Raw genomic sequence first — 17,433 nt, forward strand, 5'->3', positions numbered from 1 at the left:
TCTAGAGCTCGGGAGACTGAGGCCCCCCCGAAATGGATTCGTCCCAGCCGGAAGAGCTAGGAGGGGGTGGGGCTGGGGCTGGATCCCGTGACTCTGGCTCCAGAGTGCAGTGGAGTGCAGGCTTCCACTGCTGTTGGAGGCCCGGAGGCCGGGGGAGCTGCACCCTACGCTTGGAGGAACTTGAAACTGCTTGCGTGGTGACCCAATCGTGGGAGGGCTGTTGGAAGGAGGATGGGGAGGGGTCCAGAGCACAGGCCTCAGAGTCGCATGCACTTGACTCACTGTGCGCCCCAGAGCACCTGCGTCCCCTCTCTGGGCGGGTTTGTCGCCTGTGAAATCGGAGATTTGCCCCGCCTCCTGCTCTAGTGGGATGAGAAAATCCACGTGGGGCGCTCGGCACAGTCAGCGCTCATTAAATACCAGCTGGTGTTAGAATTCTGATTATCCCCATTATTATCGTTAATAACTAAATAATTAGAACCAATGCGTCCTCTCTGCATCCGATTGGGTCTCTCCGCGTCGGGAAATCACCGGGCCCCAAGAGAGGCGAGGTCGGACTCAGACCTCTCTTCCACCCACCCACGCCCCGAACTCACCCCGTCTGCCCCGGCCTCCAGCAGGCAGGCCTCGTAAATTTGCAGTCAGGCTGAGATGGCGCGGGCTTGGAGACGGGGATGTGATTAGGGGTGCCCTTGGCGTCGCCCCCCACCTCCGTGGTAGGGGTCCGCAAACCACTGTGAAATCGTCGGGCGCTAGGACCCAGCAGCCCCGTCGGTGCCGGGCGTCGAGGCCGGGCTAACCCCGCGACCACGCCTCTCTTCGTGATGATTGGCTTTCCGTCCCTGGCCCGCGGCCCCGATTGGCGGACGCGGACGCCGCTCCCGGGATTCCCCGCCCCGCCCGAGCTAGTCTCGGGTCCACCGGCTTTGTCGCCGCAAAAGCGCTCGGCGGGGCGGGCGGGGCGGGAGAGGACAGCGAAGCAGGGAGAGTGGGGCGCGGGCAGCCCGGGCCGGGGGTCCCGTCTGCCGGCACTGGACGGACGGGCCGAGCCCGGAGCGCCGCCATGGGCCCGGGGCCCCCGGCGGCCGGAGCGGGGGCGCCCCCGCGGCCGCTATCCCTCGTTGCGCGGCTGAGCTACGCCGTGGGCCATTTCCTCAACGACCTCTGCGCGTCCATGTGGTTCACCTACCTGCTGCTCTACCTGCACTCGGTGCGCGCCTACAGCTCGCGCGGCGCCGGCCTGCTGCTGCTGCTCGGTCAGGTGGCCGACGGGCTGTGCACGCCCCTCGTGGGCTTCGAGGCTGACCGCGCCGCAGGCCGCTGCGCCCGCTTCGGCCCGCGCAAGGCCTGGCACCTGGTCGGTAAGCCCCGGTCCGGACTCCCCCATCCGACTGCCTGGCTCAGAGCCCGAACCTACCCCCTCTGTCCCACTGCTCCGTCCTCTCTAATTGCCCAACCCATGAGCCTTCCCATCTGTCTGCTTAACTGCCCAGTACCCCTTCTGTTTGTCTGTCGCATGGCTGCCGGCCGACCCGCGGAGCCTCCTCCGTCTGACTGTTCGTGTGACCGTCCAGTGTCACTTTTCTTTGTCTGATCCTCCGGGGCACCCTGAACCCTCTCTGGGTTGGGTCTACTGCCCGCGCCTCCTCTGTCAGTCTATCTGGTCTGGCCTGACTTCATCTGTATCAGGGTGACCACCCAGGACAACTCTTGAGTCAGGCTGCCTAGAGTCCCCTCTGGCTGTCTGTTCCCCCAGTGCACTTTGTGCATCCATCCCCTCACTCATCTCGGGCAACCTGGCACTTGGTGGCTTTGGGGAGCTGTCCTGGGAACTGGGTTGGGGACCGGGTGAGCCAGAAGGGTCGGGGTTCTGTGCTTGTCCGGCTGATGGGATGGGGATCTGCAGAGCAGGTAATGGGGTCACCCTCTGTTTGTTATGAGGGAGTTACCTGGACTAGAGGGCTGTTGGTGAGGGGAGGAGGTGGGTCCCACGGGGGCCGGGGCACCCTGCCCGGTGCACACCCATGATAAGGCCCGGCTCCTGGCATCCCTTCTCTGCCCGCCCGGACCCTGGGCCCTGAGATTAGCCCTGGCCACTTTGCCTGCTGTTCTTTCGCTGGCAGAAGTACCCGCCGCATCCTGGCGCTTGGGGCATGCCGGGCATTTAAGGAGGCAGAACCAGGAATCCTGCCCGCTTCTGGGAATTCTGGGCGGCAGCTTTCCAGAAACCAGGAGGGCCGGCTGGTATCTCCTTGCCCTTGGGAACAATGACTGAGGAGGCAGTGATTTGCCTTGGCCTTCATGAGGGACATTTTTTGCAAGGTACAACAGATCTCCAAGTTGCCTGCAAGTGGCTGGCGTTGCTGTGGCCGTGGCTTAGGGGCTGGATTTCAGTTTCTTAGACACTGAGGATGCACAGGCTGTTCTTGGGTCACATTAGGCTAGCAGCCCGGGTGCGGGGGCGTGGCGGGAGCAGGGAGAGGCATGTGACTCAGACCCTAGACAGAGGTATCCCTCTGCGGGCTGCGGTTGGGATTGCTTACAGAGCTGAGCCCAGAGTATCAAATGCAGTTTTGTTCATAATAGTTGAGTAGACACGTTGACACACAAAAAAGGTAGTTCTTGGGTCAGAGAGATGTGAGGGCTGTTTTCTCTGGGGCAGACAGGTGAGCCCCTTCTAAGGAGATGGAGTCAGCCACAGGTAGGTTTGCCTGGCAGTGGACGCTGCACGTGCAAAGGCCCTGAGGTGGGACCTTGTAACAACCTGTCTTCCCGTTTTGTAGGTGGGGGGCTGAGGTTCAGCGACGGCCCCACCTGACCCCAGGGGGAGACGCTGAGTCCCCTTGCAGAGGGGAGGTTAGGGTAGTGGAGGCACCTTTGTCAGTACACTGAAGGCTTTGTGTTTATGCCTTCAGCTTATGATGGGTGCCCCAACCAGATACCAGGGCCTCCACCTGTGCCCTCTCCCTGCATATGCAGAGATCCAGGAAGATCCGTGGAGAGAGGAAGCCAGGGTGGCCCCTTGTGATGCCTGATAAGGTGACTTGAGTGAAGGTCACCTCGGCCTCAGTGCTCAATTCTCTTTTCTACCCAAGTCTGTGGGTGGTGGGGACAGACTCATTCTTTCCCTTAACAAGCCCTCGGGGTTCCCCGTCTAGCGCAGAGAGGACCCGGAAAGCCAGACATGGACACTCCTGTCGGGTCCAGGCTGGGCAGGTGGGTAGACTGGGCTTCATAGGAAGAAGCAGAGCTCTGGAGGAGGGGACATTAGCTTTGGGGCTTTGAAGGACGAATAGGAGTGTATGTGTGTAGGGGGGCATTCCAAGTAGTTGAAACAGCTTTTGCAAAGGTGTGACATCTCATGGCTTTGAAGTTGCTGAGACAGGAAGTGGCGCAAAGAAGTAGGAGCTTCCGATTTCACACATTAACTCTTAATTCTCATGCCAATTTTGTGAGGTATTTTTATTAGCTCCCTTTCCTGGAAACGGAGGCCCAGAGAGGCAGTCACTTGCCCAAAGTCCCCCAGCCAGGCAGCCTGGCCCTGACAATGGTTAACGTGTCTTGGGCAGCAGCAGGGTACAGTCCGTCCGACCAGGGCTGCACATTCTTTTGACCAGAGTCTACAGTTCCTGTCTGGCCCCGGGGTGGCCTCCAGGCCACCAGGAATCTGCCTGGGGTGCCTCTTCCAGGCACCAGTTCCAGAGAAATACCAAGCGTGGTTTTGGTTTCATTTCCCAGTCCCTGAACTGTTGGGGTGGGCCCAGGGTCTGGGGGATGAGGTCACCTCCGGGGCCTGGTGGGGAGGAAGGAAGTCTGGCTCCAGGCGCTCTGGGATGGGAGGAGAAGGGTGGAGGGCTGGAGGGAAGGAGCATGGCTGAGTCCAGCAGGCTGGCCTCGCAGCTCTGCAGCTCACTCAGTGGGCCTCAGTTTACTCATCAGGAAATGGGTTGGTTTAATAATAACGTTCACCTCTTTGGGCTGTTTTAAATAGAGACCACTATTATTATTATTCACTCATTCAAAAGATCTTGATGTGCCAGACTCTATATTGGGTGCCAGGGACACAGAAGTGACTTGGAGAGACCTGTTACCCACCCCCCACACAGAGAGACAAAAGAATTTCTGTGTGTGCAAAGGGGTATGAAGGAGAGAAAGCAGGGTTCAGACAGAGGGTGTCAGAGTGGGGAGGGGACTGCTGGTGACTGGGCTGGTCAGGGGGGCTTCTTTGAGGAGGTGGCATTTTAGTTGAGTCCTGGAGGGATGAAGAGGAGTGCGCCTTGCTAAGATGTCATGGGAAAAGCATTCCAGGCAGAGGGGACAGCCTGTGCAAAGGCCCTGGGGCAGAAAGAACAGGGAGGAGGCCCGAGTGGCTGGAGCAGAGTGAGCGAGGGGGAGAGAGGGAGGAGGGGATGGGTCAGGGCGGGTGGTGCAGGCCCCTTTGGGACCTCGGGGAGAACTTGTGCTTGTTCTGAGGTATGAGTGTTTTCCAGGGAGAGGCACCTGGGCCTCCTGACTCCTGGCAGCCCCACGGGACGCCTGGTAGGAGCTGGGAGGAAAAGGCCCCCTCCGTGGGTGAGGCGGGAAGGGGAAGTGATGCGCATCTGTGGTGGGCAGTTCCCCAGGGGACCTCCACAGCGCCCTTTCAACCTGCTGCGTGGCCTTAGGCTCGGCTTGTTTCCCCAGCTGTCACCAAGGGGGCAAACTTGGCGAGCCCTGAGCCGGCATGGCAAGAGCCCATTCTTGCCCCCTGTCATCTGGCCCTGCCCCTGCATGGTTACAGCATGTGGCCGGCTCTGTGTCAGTTCCCCCATCACACACGAGGGGCGTAGGGCCTGGACTGGGAGGCCCAGCCCCTCTGTCCTGTTGGGCTGTGTGTCCTCAGGGGGGGCCCCAGATCTCTCGGCCTTAGTTCCCCATCTGTCACAGGGGCTGTAAGCCTGGGGAGCCCCGGGCTGCTGACACCCACTCACTGTGTGACTTTGTTGTGTGTGTGTTTGTGGAGGGGGTCTCTAACCTTTTCCATGTCTCGGTTTTGTCCCCACCCGCTCACCTGGGGAGCCCTGGGCCAGCGTGGGAAGACCCTGCAATGTGCCCTCCCCGCTCTGCTTGTCCACAGGCACTATCTGCGTCCTGCTGTCCTTCCCCTTCATCTTCAGCCCCTGCCTGGGCTGCAACGCCACCACGCCTGAGTGGGTTGCCCTCCTCTACTACGGGCCCTTCATCGTGATTTTCCAGTTCGGCTGGGCTGCTACACAGATTGCCCACCTCAGCCTCATCCCGGAGCTCGTCACCAACGACCACGAGAAGGTGGAGCTCACGGCTCTCAGGTGCAACCTTCGGGGCAGGGCGGGCAGGCGTGCGAAGAGCAGGCATGGCGGGGGGCCCAGGGCCACCCTCCCATGTCTGGGCTCTGCTTGGCTGTGCGGCTCTGGGACTCTGCCCCAGCATGGGCATCTGTACATTAGTGTATTATTCAGCCATTGCTGCGTGACAAATGAGCACCAAGTTAGCAACTTCAAACAGCACCCATTGACCACCTCCTGGTTTCTGTGGGTCAGGAGTCTGGCTTAGCTTAGCTGGGTTCTCAGCGTTAGTCTTGAGGCTGCAGTCAAGGTGTCGGCTAGGGCTGGGGCATCATCTGAGGCTTGGGGTCCCTCTGCCCTGCTCTTGTCATTGTTGGCAGTGTTTGTCTTCTTATAGATTTAGAAGTCTTGGGGGTGGGGACTTCCCTGGCTGTCCAATGGTTAGGACTCTGCGCTTCCACTGCAGGGGCATGGGTTTGATCCCTGGTCGGGGAACTGAGATCCTGCACGCTGCGTGGCACGGCCAAGAAAAGAAGTCATAGGGACTTGCTGCTTCTTCGAGGCCAGCACGAGTCTCTCATCTCAGGGATGGTGTGAGCCCACTTTCTGAGGGTCGCCTGATTAGGTCAGGCCCACTCAGGATAATCTCCCTTGCTCACATCCACAAAATCCCTTTACCTTTGCCACAGACAGTTACCTAACACGGGCTTGACGTCCCATCACATTCACACGTCCTGTTCCCCAAGGGGAGGGGGTTAGAGGGGGCAGGGAGGCAGGCCATGGGAATGTCTGAACCATCTTAGAATCCCGCCTCCCACACGTGGGTACAGCTAGCGCCCAGCGCGTCCGTTTCTTGCTTGAGGTGCTGAAGGAGGTGATTCTGCATGTGATGGTAGCAGGGGCACTTATGGAACGCTTGCTGTGGGCTGGGCACAGTTCTGGGCCCGTCATGCAGAAGATCTTGAATTCTCACAAGTCCGAGAGGTTGTCATGTGCCCAGGGACAGGGTTGGAGCAGAGTGGGGCCTGTGCAGTGGGACCAGGGATCAGATGACAGTTCTCGGCAGGAGGGACGTCACACATGAAGGTGGCCGTGCGGGCATAAGCGCTCGTCATGAGGGCCCTGCCTGTCTGAGCCCAGTTCCCCATTACGGCCGAGAGCTGCGGGCACTAACGGCGGGGGTTGCTCAATGCCTAGGGCCCCAGCTGAGGGGGACAGGCTGGGCCCGGTAGAGGCCAACCTCTGGGTGCTTTCTACCCGCAAGTGCTTTACCGCCTGCCTCGTGTCATTTTCGCCTTGAACTCTGCGGGTGTTCTTGTTCTCACTTTCAGAAAGGGAAGTGGACTCCTGGTGAGATCCAGAGGCTCCTTGCCCCGGCCAGGGCCCTAGGCAGGACATGGCTCTGGGGCTGCAGGCAGGAGTGGACTCGGATGACTCTAGACCATGGAGCCCTTGCCCAGCTGAAGCCCAGGATTTCTGAGTATCTTGGGTTCTCAGGCTTCTGGGTTGCAGGCCTGACTTGGCCCTGCTTTGCTGAGTCTCTACATTCAGGCCCCAGGCAGATGGGACCTCACGGTGGGGTCTTGGGCCAGAGAAATCAGATACGTGCAGGCTGGGGAAACTGAGGCCAGCAGAGGCTTTCCTGGGCTACCCAGTGTGTTGGTGGCTGAAATCACCTGGCCGGAGGTTCCCCAGACGCTCTGACTGTACGCCTGCCTGGGGAGTAAGTGGTTGCGTGGCTCCCGGGCTGCCCTGCTGAGGCCTTGCCTGTGCCCTGGCAGGTACGCCTTCACCGTGGTGGCCAGCATCACCGTCTATGGGGCTGCCTGGCTTCTGCTCCACCTGCAGGGCTCTCCCCACATGGGGTCCACCCAGGATGTCTATGACCAGCTGGGGGTCCAAGATGTGCCGGTGTTCCGGGTGAGCTGGGGCCTGGGGTGGGCCAAGGCTGGCTGCTGCCCGGGTGGGACAACCCCAAGGCCCTGAACTCAGGGCTTGGGCCGAGAGTCGCTGCTGACCCCTCTCCTGCCCGGTCCCCAGAACCTCTCGCTGTTGGTGGTGGGCGTTGGAGCTGTCTTCTCACTGCTGTTCCACCTGGGCACCAGGGAGGGGCGCCGGCGGCAGGTGGAGGAGCCAGATGAACACAGCCCTCTGTTGGCCCCTGCTACTGCCCGGCCCTTGCTGCTCTGGAAACACTGGCTTCGGGAGCCGGCCTTTTATCAGGTATGTCACAGGGGCAGAGGCTGTTGGAGTTGATGCCCCTCTCCCACCAGGCCCTTACTCTGTGCGGCTGCAGGCAGGGATGGCAGACATTGGAGCAAAATGTAGTCCCTTCTCCAGCCACACCCAGGGCAGACATTACTAATGTCACTGCTCTCTTCTCCACCTGACCAGCTAGGCAGTCACTACTAATGGATCGGGTGCCAGCTGCAGGGTTACTCCCGTTGTCCCCCGGTGCTCCCCGCTTATGGGAGTAGAGGAGGGCCCCCTCTGACCCGTCCCTCTGTTTACAGGTAGGCTCGCTGTACATGAGCACGAGGCTCATTGTGAACCTGTCCCAGACATACATGGCCATGTACCTCACCTACTCCCTCAACCTGCCTAAGGTGAGCCGGCCGGGTGGCGGGGCTGCGGGGCCCTGAGCCTGAGGAGCCACTCCTCACACGCCTGTGCCCACTCTGCCCCGACAGAAGTTCATCGCCACCATCCCACTGGTGATGTACCTCAGCGGCTTCCTCTCCTCCTTTCTTCTGAAGCCCGTCAACAAGTGCATCGGGAGGAATGTGAGTAGCCCGGGCAGAGGGTAGTGTGCCTTGTGCAACCTGGGCGACTCCAGACCACGGCCCAGCGTGGGAGCCAGAGGGTGGCCGGCGTGACTGAGGAACTGAATGCTTCATTTTGTTTCCTTTTAATTGGGTTGCGTTGAGACCCAAGTAGCCGCCCACCTCTAGTGGCAGCTGTAACAGCATAGCCCTAGAACATCTGCTCCATGGAGCTCGGAGCACCTCTGAGGCTCAGAATCCTCTGAGGTCAGAGCTGGGGGCTCCTTAGGGATAACCCAACTCAAACCCCCCCCCCTTTGCTGGGGTTGGGGGCCGGACTGAAGATCAGAAAGGGCAAGTGCCAGGCTCAGGGCTGCCCAGCGAGGTGGGCCTGATGCTGGGCCGGGCTCTCTGCAGATGACCTACTTTGTGGGCCTCCTGGTGATCCTGGCCTTCGCAGCCTGGGTGGCACTGGCAGATGAGCTGGGTGTGGCTGTGTATGTGGTGGCTGTGCTGCTGGGCATGGGCTGTGCCACCATCCTCGTCACCTCGCTGGCCATGACAGCTGACCTCATCGGCCCCCACACGGTAGGGCCGCTGAGCCAGTCCGGGTTGGTGTTGGGGACCAGGGCCGAGGCCTGGGATGCTGACCCCCTGCTCGTGCCCCCCCAGCACAGCGGAGCCTTCGTGTATGGCGCCATGAGCTTCTTGGACAAGGTGGCCAATGGGCTGGCAGTCATGGCCATCCAGAGCCTGCACCCCTGCTCGTGAGTACCCCTATCCATTTGTTCTTGCGTTTAATGAGCTGTGCTGAGGCCGTGCTGTGCCCCAGGTGCTGCCCCAGGTCTGCTAATTCCATGAGAACAGAAGACCCCGCCCCGGTGGCCTCACAGCCAGGGAGACCGGGTTATTCCCCACCTCGAGCACCCATTTATTTACTGAGCCGACAGTCTGTCCTGGGCCGGGTGCTGAGGACACACACATGGCTCGGGGGGGATGTGAGCAGACAGGGCAGAGGGAGAGCCTGGAATCCCTGCAATTCAGACCCTCAGAACCTAGGGTTCCAGCCCCAGATGGTTCTAGACCTGAGTTTGCACCCTGTAGAAGCCCAGGATTTGGGAATGAAAGCTGGCCTGGTCCTCTGTCCTCATGGAGCTGGGGACAACACGAGCCACATGAATAATCTCATGAATAAATGTGTACAAAGGGTGTGAAGGACACCACTTGGGGAGGCCTGACTGAGGCGAGAAGTCAGGAAGGGCTGCCTTGAGGTGACGTGGGACCCAAGACCTGGAGGATGTCAGGGAGTTCTAGGCGTATGGGGAGGAGCATGCTTGTGCAAAGGCCCTGGGGCACGACTGTGCCTGGCATGGTGGAAGGACAGCAACGAGGCCCTTGTGGCTAGAGCACAGTGAGAGAGGTGGAGAGAGGGAGGAGGGGAGGGCAGGGAGGGGACGGGTCGTGCAGGGCCTTGTGGGCCACAACGAGGACTTGGGTTTTTGCCCCAAGGGAGGTGGGCCCCTGGAGGGCTGTGAGCAGAAGGGGCGGGGCCTGAGTCAGGTGCTCACAGGCGCCCTCTGGCGGCTACTGCGGGGAGGACAGACAGGGAAGGGAGGGTGGGAACAGGGAGGGGACTAGGATGGTGGGGGGGGGCAGGTGGTGACGGGGCTGGATCCTGAGGAAGGAGAAATGGGCGGTCTGGGGTAGACTTGGAAGGCAGAGCTGACCTTACTGACTTAAGTATCAGCTGTTGGAGGGGAGGAAGGGGTTGAGGGCAACCACTTGGTCCTGGCCTGAGTGCGGGGAAAGATGGGGTGCCCCGGCTGATATGGGAGGAGCAGGAGGTCCAGGCTGGGGCTGGAAGGTACCGACAGGCGTCTGCTCACCCCCCTTCTGCCCTTCCCCTGCCCCCAGCTCAGAGCTCTGCTGCAAAGCCTGCGTGGCCTTCTACCACTGGGTGATGGTGGCCGTGACGGGTGGCGTGGGCGTGGCCGCCACCCTGGCTCTGTGCAGTCTCCTGGTCTGGCCCGTCCGCCTTCGGAGCTGTGAGTTGCAGGCCCCGCCACCCCACAAAAGCCCCAAACCAGCCATGGGTGTGTAGGTCTGGGCCAGGACAGGCCCCGCCCTCCCTAACCCCACTTCCACCCCCTTCTCTTGCAGGGCACCCTGGAGCCCAACCTTGACACCGCCCCATGGTCCTTTACCCTTTGTAAATTAACCGCGACTGTGAATGCTCGCTGCCCTACAAGGCCTGCAGCGGCCCCTTTGCTGCTCTGATCCCACTCCTGTGTCTGTCCCATCCCTGCCTGGCTGTGGGGGGGTCAGGTGGGGCTTGGTGGGCGCGGTCAGGGTGGGCGGGATACCAGCAGCTTCTCCCCGCTAGGGCGGGGACACCGAGCTAGGCCCTCTGGTATTCAGGGGCTGGTGGGGTCCTTGTGGGTCTGGGGTACCCCAGTCCCGACTCTAACCCACCCCCAGCTGTCTGGATGATTCGGGGTGCCCTGTGTTGTGTGGGGGCCGGATGTGAGGCTCCTGGGCGCTGGGCCTGCCCTGAGCTCAGCCCCGGCCAGCCTAGGGTCTCCTGGGTGCTACTACCGGGTGCCACCAGGCCCTGGAGGACAGAGCCATTGCGGAGCCTGCCAGGAGCCCCAGCCTCAGGGTTAGGGGGCTGGGCCCAGACCCTGCCCGTGACGATGGTGAGGCTCAGCATGCCGGGGCCCCGAGTGCGGCTCCCTGCGCCCAGGCCACTGCTGACAGTGAGTAAAGAGCCGCCTGGGGCCAGGACTGTGCCTTGGCCTGGGGCCCGGGGTAGGGGGAGCCGAGGGCAGGAGAGGTCGTCTGTCTGACTCTGCCCTGGAGCTTGGTCACTAGGGTCCTGGTTCAGAGCTCCCTTCATCTGGCTGCCTGACCTCCCCAGGCCCCAGCCCCAGAGGTGGACAGACGCCTTGGGGGAGAGGCGCCGGGTCCCTGAAGAGCCACACCGGGCAGCACGAGATCTTTATCAGTGACTGGGCGTGTAGACGAGCCGGGGCTGCTGGTTGGTGGAGGGGTAGCAGGGTTCCAGGTCCCACTGCCGGTAGTTCTGGGTGGTGTAGCGCGGGCGCTGGGGCGCCGACAGGTATGGCCCGTAGTCAGACGCCTGCCACAGCGGCTTGACCCCGAATTGGTGTCTGTGGATCACTGGGGGGCCAGGACCCAGGTCACCGGCTGGCCCCGCCTCCTGGCCCCCAGCATCTCACCGCCAGCCCCTGGGTCGCCTGCCCCTGGCCCAAGCTCACCGTACTCCTCGTCCCGGTTGGGTCTTTCCACAGCACGCTCCCGTACTGCGCGCGGGGGCCCCTGTACTGCGCAGGGATGATGGGGTCGTACCAGGCGGTCTCCCGGAGACGCTGGGTGTAGGCTGTGGGGTAGGGGTCAGGGGTCATCTCTGCACCTGTGGGCCTCACCCTCCCCTCCAGGCAAGCCTGGTGTCAGGGAGGGCCGGGCTGGGCACTCACCCGAGGGCATGCTGGGCATGCTGCGCTCCGGGGGGGGGGGGGGGGGGGGGGGGCTGTGGCATCCGTGCCTGCGGGCATAAGCCTCGAAGTGCAGGCTGTCCAGAGCCCGAGGGAGCATGTTCCAGGCTTCTCGAGAGTCCGAGTTGGTCAGGCCCGTGTACCACAGCTGGCCGGCCGCGTCGCGTCCCATGGGTGTGTACTTCCAGCGCATCTCCTGCTTGATGGCCGGTGTCTGGCGGGGCCCCTCCTGGGACAGGTAGTCATTGCTGAGGGCAGGGGTGGGAGGAGAGAGACTGAGTTTTCAGCCCCCCTGCCCTCCCCGGGCCTCTTCATCCCCATCACCAGCACTGAGGGTGCAGAATGCAGAAGCCTGGCCCGAGGTGCGGGGGGCCTTGTCTGTCCTTCAGTACTGGACACCCTCCCACCTAGGCTGGCAGAGGGTGGAAGGCTGACCCCTTGTAGCCCCTCCTCTCTGCCACATCCTCCCCAACCCCCAGGACCTCCTAAACATTTCATCTTTTCTTGCCTCTACTAAGTCCTTTGCCCAGCCTCCCAGACCTGCAGGCCCTTTCCTCCAGGAAGCCCCCCTGGCCTGGAGGTGCACCAGGAGGACGTGGTCTCAGCTATGGCTCAGTGAGTGGCGCAGGTTTCACCGTCATTGGTCTGGCCTGGGAGCTGTGGGTTGGGGACACTGGGAAAGTGTATGGGGAGCCCATTCTCCCAGGGAGACCTTCGGGGAACCCTTGTGCCATCGCCACCCGCCCAGCTATGGGGGCCAGCGGGGAGTGAAGGCAAGCTCACATTTAAAGGAGAAACTATTGCAGCTACACAGGAGTGCCTGTTCCAGGGGCCACTGTTGCCAGAGCCCGTCCCAGGCTGAAAGCATCAGGAGGGCTCCCCTGAGGAGGTGGCAGTGATGTGAGGAGACTCCCGCTTGTGCAAAGGCCCTGGGGCAGCAGGGATGGTGTAAGGAACAGAGGCTGGCAGAGCAAAGAGGGAAGTGGAAATATGCTAACGATGGCAAAAATCAAACCTCAATGAGATACCATCAAAACTAAAGCTATCCTTCGGGAACACCCTCGCAGCACCACTGCCCAAGAGACAGACATGGGCACGTGCTTTGACCTGACGAGCTTGCTCCAGGGAGATGCCCTAGGGAATGAGCCCATGGCCCCAAGATGGTCCAAGCAGGGCTGCTGATAAAACGTTCTCCCCTGTGCCTGCTTGGAGTTCCCACTCCACACGGAAGACCAGAAACCCACGTGTTTCATAAGAGGTGGGCTCGGCCTGGTCAGTTCTGGGAAGTGGCCGCAGGCTGCTTTGCCACTTGCAGGGAGAGGAGTTTGGGGACCGTCTGGCAGGCCCCACTCTTTTGAACTACAAAATGAACCAAAACTACAAAATGCACCTGGCTTGTAAAAAGGAATTAAAACAGTCAAAAATAACACACAATGAAAAGCGAGTCTCTGTGTCAATTACACCTCAAAAAAACTAGTAAAAGAACATCGCGTTATGGCTGAAAAACATTTTTTTCTCCTAATAAATGAATGCCTTTTTGACGTAGAATCAAGAAATCCAATGGCATTTAAATAAATAAAAGTACTGGAAAAAGCAGCGAGTCTCCCTGACCTAGCTGCCAGTCCCCTCCACCAGGGCCGCCACTCTTACTGGTTTCTGCTTCATTCCAGAAGCAGCGTGTAGGCACCAGCCATTCCATCCCATCACACGCCTGTGGGAACCTGCTTCTATCGTGGTGGCAGTTTTTTTTTTACTTAATTTTCTTGGAAATGGAACAGCAGCAAAGGCACTGACTCGCCTTTCCTGTAAAGCAGCATGGTGACCCATTATAGTTTATTAACGCTTATTAATGGGTCCTCTAATGGGTTGAACGTGTCCCCCCAGTTCATGTCCACCCGGAATCTCAGAACATGACCTTACTTGGAAATAGGGTCTTAGCAGATGTAACTTAAGACATAACTTAAGACAACAGGGTCATGCCGGGTCAGGGAGGCCCTAATGCGGAGCCCTGGTGAGGCTGGGGTATCTACACGGTCAGGGGAGGTCACGAGACAAGGGACGCCACGGACTGCCAGCACCCCCAGAAGCCAGGAGGGACACGGGGCAGATGTTACCTCATGGCCTCAGAAGGCCCCAGCCCTGCTGACACCTTGGTCTTGGGGCTCCTGGCCCCCAGAGCTGGGAGAGGTAAATTCTGTGCTCGAGGCCGCCCCCTTGTGGGGTTGTTCCAGCAGCGCAGGGCTCCCGGGAACCTATCTGCTCTGCTGGCTGGCTGTGTGTGTGTCCTGCATGCGTGAACCACCACTCCTGCCAGATCCCAAGCCTGGTGCAGGTGGGTGGGGAGGGTGCAGGGAGCAGGTGCAGCACCCACATACCTTTATGGAGACTGAAAGACACTGGTGGGAAGCAAACCCAAAGAGGCAGTGCAGGGGCAGGACGTGCTCACCTGTAGAGAGATGCCGGGAGGTTCACTTCCAGGGTCCCCCGGGGGACGTAGGGCCGGGCAGCCTCCTGCCTCAGGGTCTGCATGTCTGCCTCTGGGTGCCCCGGGGGCTCCTGCCTCCAAGGCCTGCGGGGCCATTGTTGACAGCTACAAAGGCAGCCCGGAGTCCTGGCAACAGCTGGGTCTGCTGGCCACCATCCAGGCCACTGCCTCCCTCAGCTGAGGGGCCGAGCCGGGAAAGCAGAGGCTGGAGAAGGAGGCGGGCGCTCATCTGGGTAGGGCCAACCTGGGGCTCAGCCCTCCCACCTCTTCTCTGCCCCCCAACACAGCCGCATGGGGGCCTCCAAACCCAACGAAGCTTCTGAATTTCCTTTCCACAACCTCAGCCCTACCCTTCCAGGTGCTCAGGCCAGCAGCCCTGCAGCCCCCAGGTCCTCCCTTCTCACCCCACCCCCGTCCAGTCCTCCATCTGTTTCCAAAATACGTCCAGCGCGAGAATCTGCACACGCGTGTTCACAGTGGCACGATCCACAACAGCCAAAGAGTGGAAGCAACCCAAATGCCCACCAACCGCAGGACAGAAACCCAACACAGGGTCCCTCCACACACTGCAACGTTAGCCACGGAAAGGGGTGACGCGCTGACACAACCTGGAGAACACGAAGCTCAGTGAGAGAAGCCGGGCACAACAGTGTCTGATTCCATTGATGGGAAACGTCCAGAACAGGCAAATCCACAGACACAGAGGGTGGATTCATGGTTGTCAGGGGCTGGGAGGGGGATGGGGGTGACTGATAATGGGGATGGGGCTTCTTTTGGGGGTGATGGAATGTTCTGGAATTAGATGGTGGTAGCCAGCACAACATAGTAAATATACTAAAACCCACAGGATTGTACACCTTAAAATGTTACACACATTTTACTACACGTTAAAACATTCACAAGAAATCTGGAACCTGCCTGCCTTTCACCATTTCCACCTGCTTGTGGCTGCAGTCCTGTCATTGCCTGCCCGGGTAGGGCGTCCTCCCTGGTCGCTGCGCCCCTGCCCACCTGTTTCCAGGTCTCCACACCAAGGGGAAGGGTGGCCCTTCCCCTCTCTGCCCACAGCCCTCCAGGGTCCCGCCCTCCCTCCTGGGGTAACAGCCCAAGTCCTCCCCAAGGCCCTGCACGACCTGCCCTGTCTCCTCCCTGCCCTCCCCTCCTCCCTCTCTCCCCCTCGCTCACTCTGCTCCAGACACAGGGGCCTCCTGGCTGTTCCTCCAGCTCACCAGGCACAGTCCTGCCCCAGGGCCTTTGCATGGGTCCACAGCCTGGAGCACCAGCTCTGCCCGGGTGTGTCCGTGCCCCCCTCAGGCCCTTGCTGACACGTCAGCCCTGGGCTCAAGCTGCCCTCTCCCAAGGCCCACGCCACCCTTCACACCGTGACGGCCACATGCACTTACACTCTGTCGTCCACTCCCTGACATACAGAAGCTCCTCAAGGGCAGGTCTGGGCTCTGGCCTCCCTTGTCCCCGGCTGCCCAGGATGGGGATCTTCCCGGGCTTGCGGGGAGGGCATGGGGTGCGCCACCAGTTGTGGGCAGCTGCTCACTGCAGAGAGCCTCACCTCCTTTCCTTCTCAAGACCCCTGGGGCCCCTGGGCCCGCAGGCCCACCCAGTGTCACAACCCCTCTGGTCCAGGCTGCTTTCCTCCCTGGGGCCTCCTGGCCCTCCCCACGCAGAGGGTGCTGGGCCAGCAGTGTCCCTGCTGGCCCCGGAAGCCCATCTGTCAGGCAGAGGTGCCGCCCCCTCTACCCCGGGCCAGGCCTCGCTATGTGCTCAGACCACCAGCCCCGGGCCCACCCTCTACTTCCCAACAGAACCAGCCTGGCTGCAAGGACTGGCCTGGATCACGGGGGCATGAATTCAAGGACCCCGGCGCCCCCTGCTGACCGCCTCTGAGTGGCCCCCGCAGCCTCTCCCCCAGAGCCAGCCACTCCCCACCGGTTTGTGACATTCAGGCCGCTCTGGGGTCCCGGTGTGTGCAGACTCCAGATGGATCGAGAGACAGGCAGCCCCAGCTGGGCACGACGCACATGGTTTAATGACGGCGATGCTGAATTCCAGGAGGAGCGAGGTTCACCTGCGCCAGGCGTGCGGTAGACAAAGGACTGCTCTCTTATTTAAAAAAAAACACAACAAAACTCAAACAAACAAAAATAAAATCTGGACCCATCGGAATACACACATCTATGTACACTGTCCCTGCTCATCCCCGCCCGTCCCCAGCAAGCAGCTGGGATGGGCCGGGAGGCGGGACCCACCCTTCCCCAAGTTCATGCAGGCTCAGCCGCCTGCCCCTCTGAAGAAGACCTTAAGAGCTGTGACTTCTGTCTCCCCCAGGGGTAGGGGTGGGCCACTGCTCTCCCCCAGCAAGCCTTAACGTTTTGGGGACTGATTTACAGAAACACAGAAACAAATCCAAAGGAAAGTCACAGATACACATATACACATGCACACGTGTGGCTGGCTGAGCAGAGCACAAGGCCCTCACAACCGGAGGAGCGGGGGCTCCGGCAGAGCCGGGGTGACCGATGGGACTCTGTGGGGCCCCCCTGGCCACCCGCCCTGCCCAGGCCACGTCCATCAATGTCCTCCGACCTGGGAAGGGGAGAGGGAGGGAGAGGAGGAGAGGCAGGGTGGCTGCTCAGGCCCCTGGCCACACACCGGCCCCACCTCCCTCCTCCGTCTCACCTGAGAACAGGGCAGAAGAGGACAATGAGGTGGGCCCAGAGTCAGGGGGAGCTCAGGAAGCTTCTGGGGGAACCCTCAGGTGCCCCCTCCCGCAGCCGAAGGCGCAGATGGACAGGACCCACTAGGGTGGCCTGGAGGAGAAGGGGCTGGGGAGGAGGGCTGGGCGCCCACAGGACCTGACCCGCAGGGTCAATTCTGTCCTCAGGTTACCCTGACCGGCCGCCCAGCAAGCTGCAAGAACCACAGTCGGCTGTGACCCCGTGAGCGACAAGGACAGTTGGGGCGAGCCATCATGGCGAACAGGTCCCACATCAGTCTCCCTCAGACAACAAGTCCGCCTCAAGGTGACCTCCTTTGGCGTGTGGCCTGCTCCCAATGCCGTGCCCCTGAAAGAGCCACCGGTCGGCTGCTGGGACAGGGAGAGCAGAGGTGGCTGCAAAGAAACCTCTCGAGTGGGGACGTCATTTCGATTCACAGGCCAACCTGAGCTGCCATCCTGCCAGGCCCTTCCCCAGCCGACCGGCCTGGTGTCCAGCCGTCTGTCCCGTAGCAGGTGTGGACAGCAGTGAGCACGAGCTTCCGGGCAGAGCCTGAAGCCCCAGCGAGGCGGTGATGGACACGGACGGAAGGAGGCGGCATCCAGGAGGCGTCCATCCCGCTCCGAGAACAGCTGT

The 17,433-nt window shown here is 61.1% G+C and overlaps 2 protein-coding genes across 7 annotated transcripts; one reads left to right on the plus strand and one right to left on the minus strand.

The window, feature by feature from the left end:
• The first annotated feature begins 952 nt into the window (after positions 1 to 952).
• Positions 953 to 16,230, plus strand: MFSD12 (major facilitator superfamily domain containing 12). Of its 6 annotated transcripts, none has more exons than XM_033417495.2 (9): positions 953 to 1,361; positions 5,117 to 5,327; positions 7,085 to 7,223; positions 7,344 to 7,526; positions 7,817 to 7,909; positions 7,994 to 8,086; positions 8,483 to 8,832; positions 9,980 to 10,110; positions 10,226 to 16,230. In XM_033417495.2, the coding sequence occupies exons 1-9, from the start codon at positions 1,064 to 1,066 to the stop codon at positions 10,246 to 10,248; spliced, it is 1,521 nt and encodes a 506-aa protein (XP_033273386.1). In that variant the 5' UTR covers positions 953 to 1,063; the 3' UTR covers positions 10,249 to 16,230. The 6 variants fall into 6 exon arrangements, with proteins under 6 accessions (XP_033273386.1, XP_033273387.1, XP_033273390.1 ...); XM_033417496.2 differs by having other exon boundaries at positions 8,483 to 8,653; positions 8,738 to 8,832; positions 9,980 to 16,230; XM_033417499.2 differs by lacking the exon at positions 9,980 to 10,110 and having other exon boundaries at positions 8,483 to 8,653; positions 8,738 to 8,832.
• Positions 8,196 to 14,162, minus strand: TEKTIP1 (tektin bundle interacting protein 1). The gene is given in 5 exon segments (XM_012539317.3): positions 8,196 to 11,245; positions 11,344 to 11,370; positions 11,373 to 11,465; positions 11,563 to 11,828; positions 14,027 to 14,162. Coding segments are annotated over 5 exon segments (648 nt in total). The 5' UTR covers positions 14,110 to 14,162; the 3' UTR covers positions 8,196 to 11,066.
• Positions 16,231 to 17,433: the final 1,203 nt, after the last annotated feature.

This window comes from Orcinus orca, chromosome 3 (genome assembly GCF_937001465.1).
Source record: "Orcinus orca chromosome 3, mOrcOrc1.1, whole genome shotgun sequence".
NCBI classification, from domain to species: Eukaryota; Metazoa; Chordata; class Mammalia; order Artiodactyla; family Delphinidae; genus Orcinus; species Orcinus orca.

What these genes read in the sequence shown, in the direction of transcription:
- MFSD12 (XM_012539318.3), top strand. Translation starts at nt 1,064, where the DNA reads ATGGGCCCGGGGCCCCCGGCGGCCGGAGCGGGGGCGCCCCCGCGGCCG. An exon ending in GGGAGCCGGCCTTTTATCAG is followed by an intron (nt 7,527 to 7,816) that starts GTATGTCACAGG and finishes CTCTGTTTACAG; the next exon opens with GTAGGCTCGCTGTACATGAG. An exon ending in ACAAGTGCATCGGGAGGAAT is followed by an intron (nt 8,087 to 8,482) that starts GTGAGTAGCCCG and finishes GGCTCTCTGCAG; the next exon opens with ATGACCTACTTTGTGGGCCT.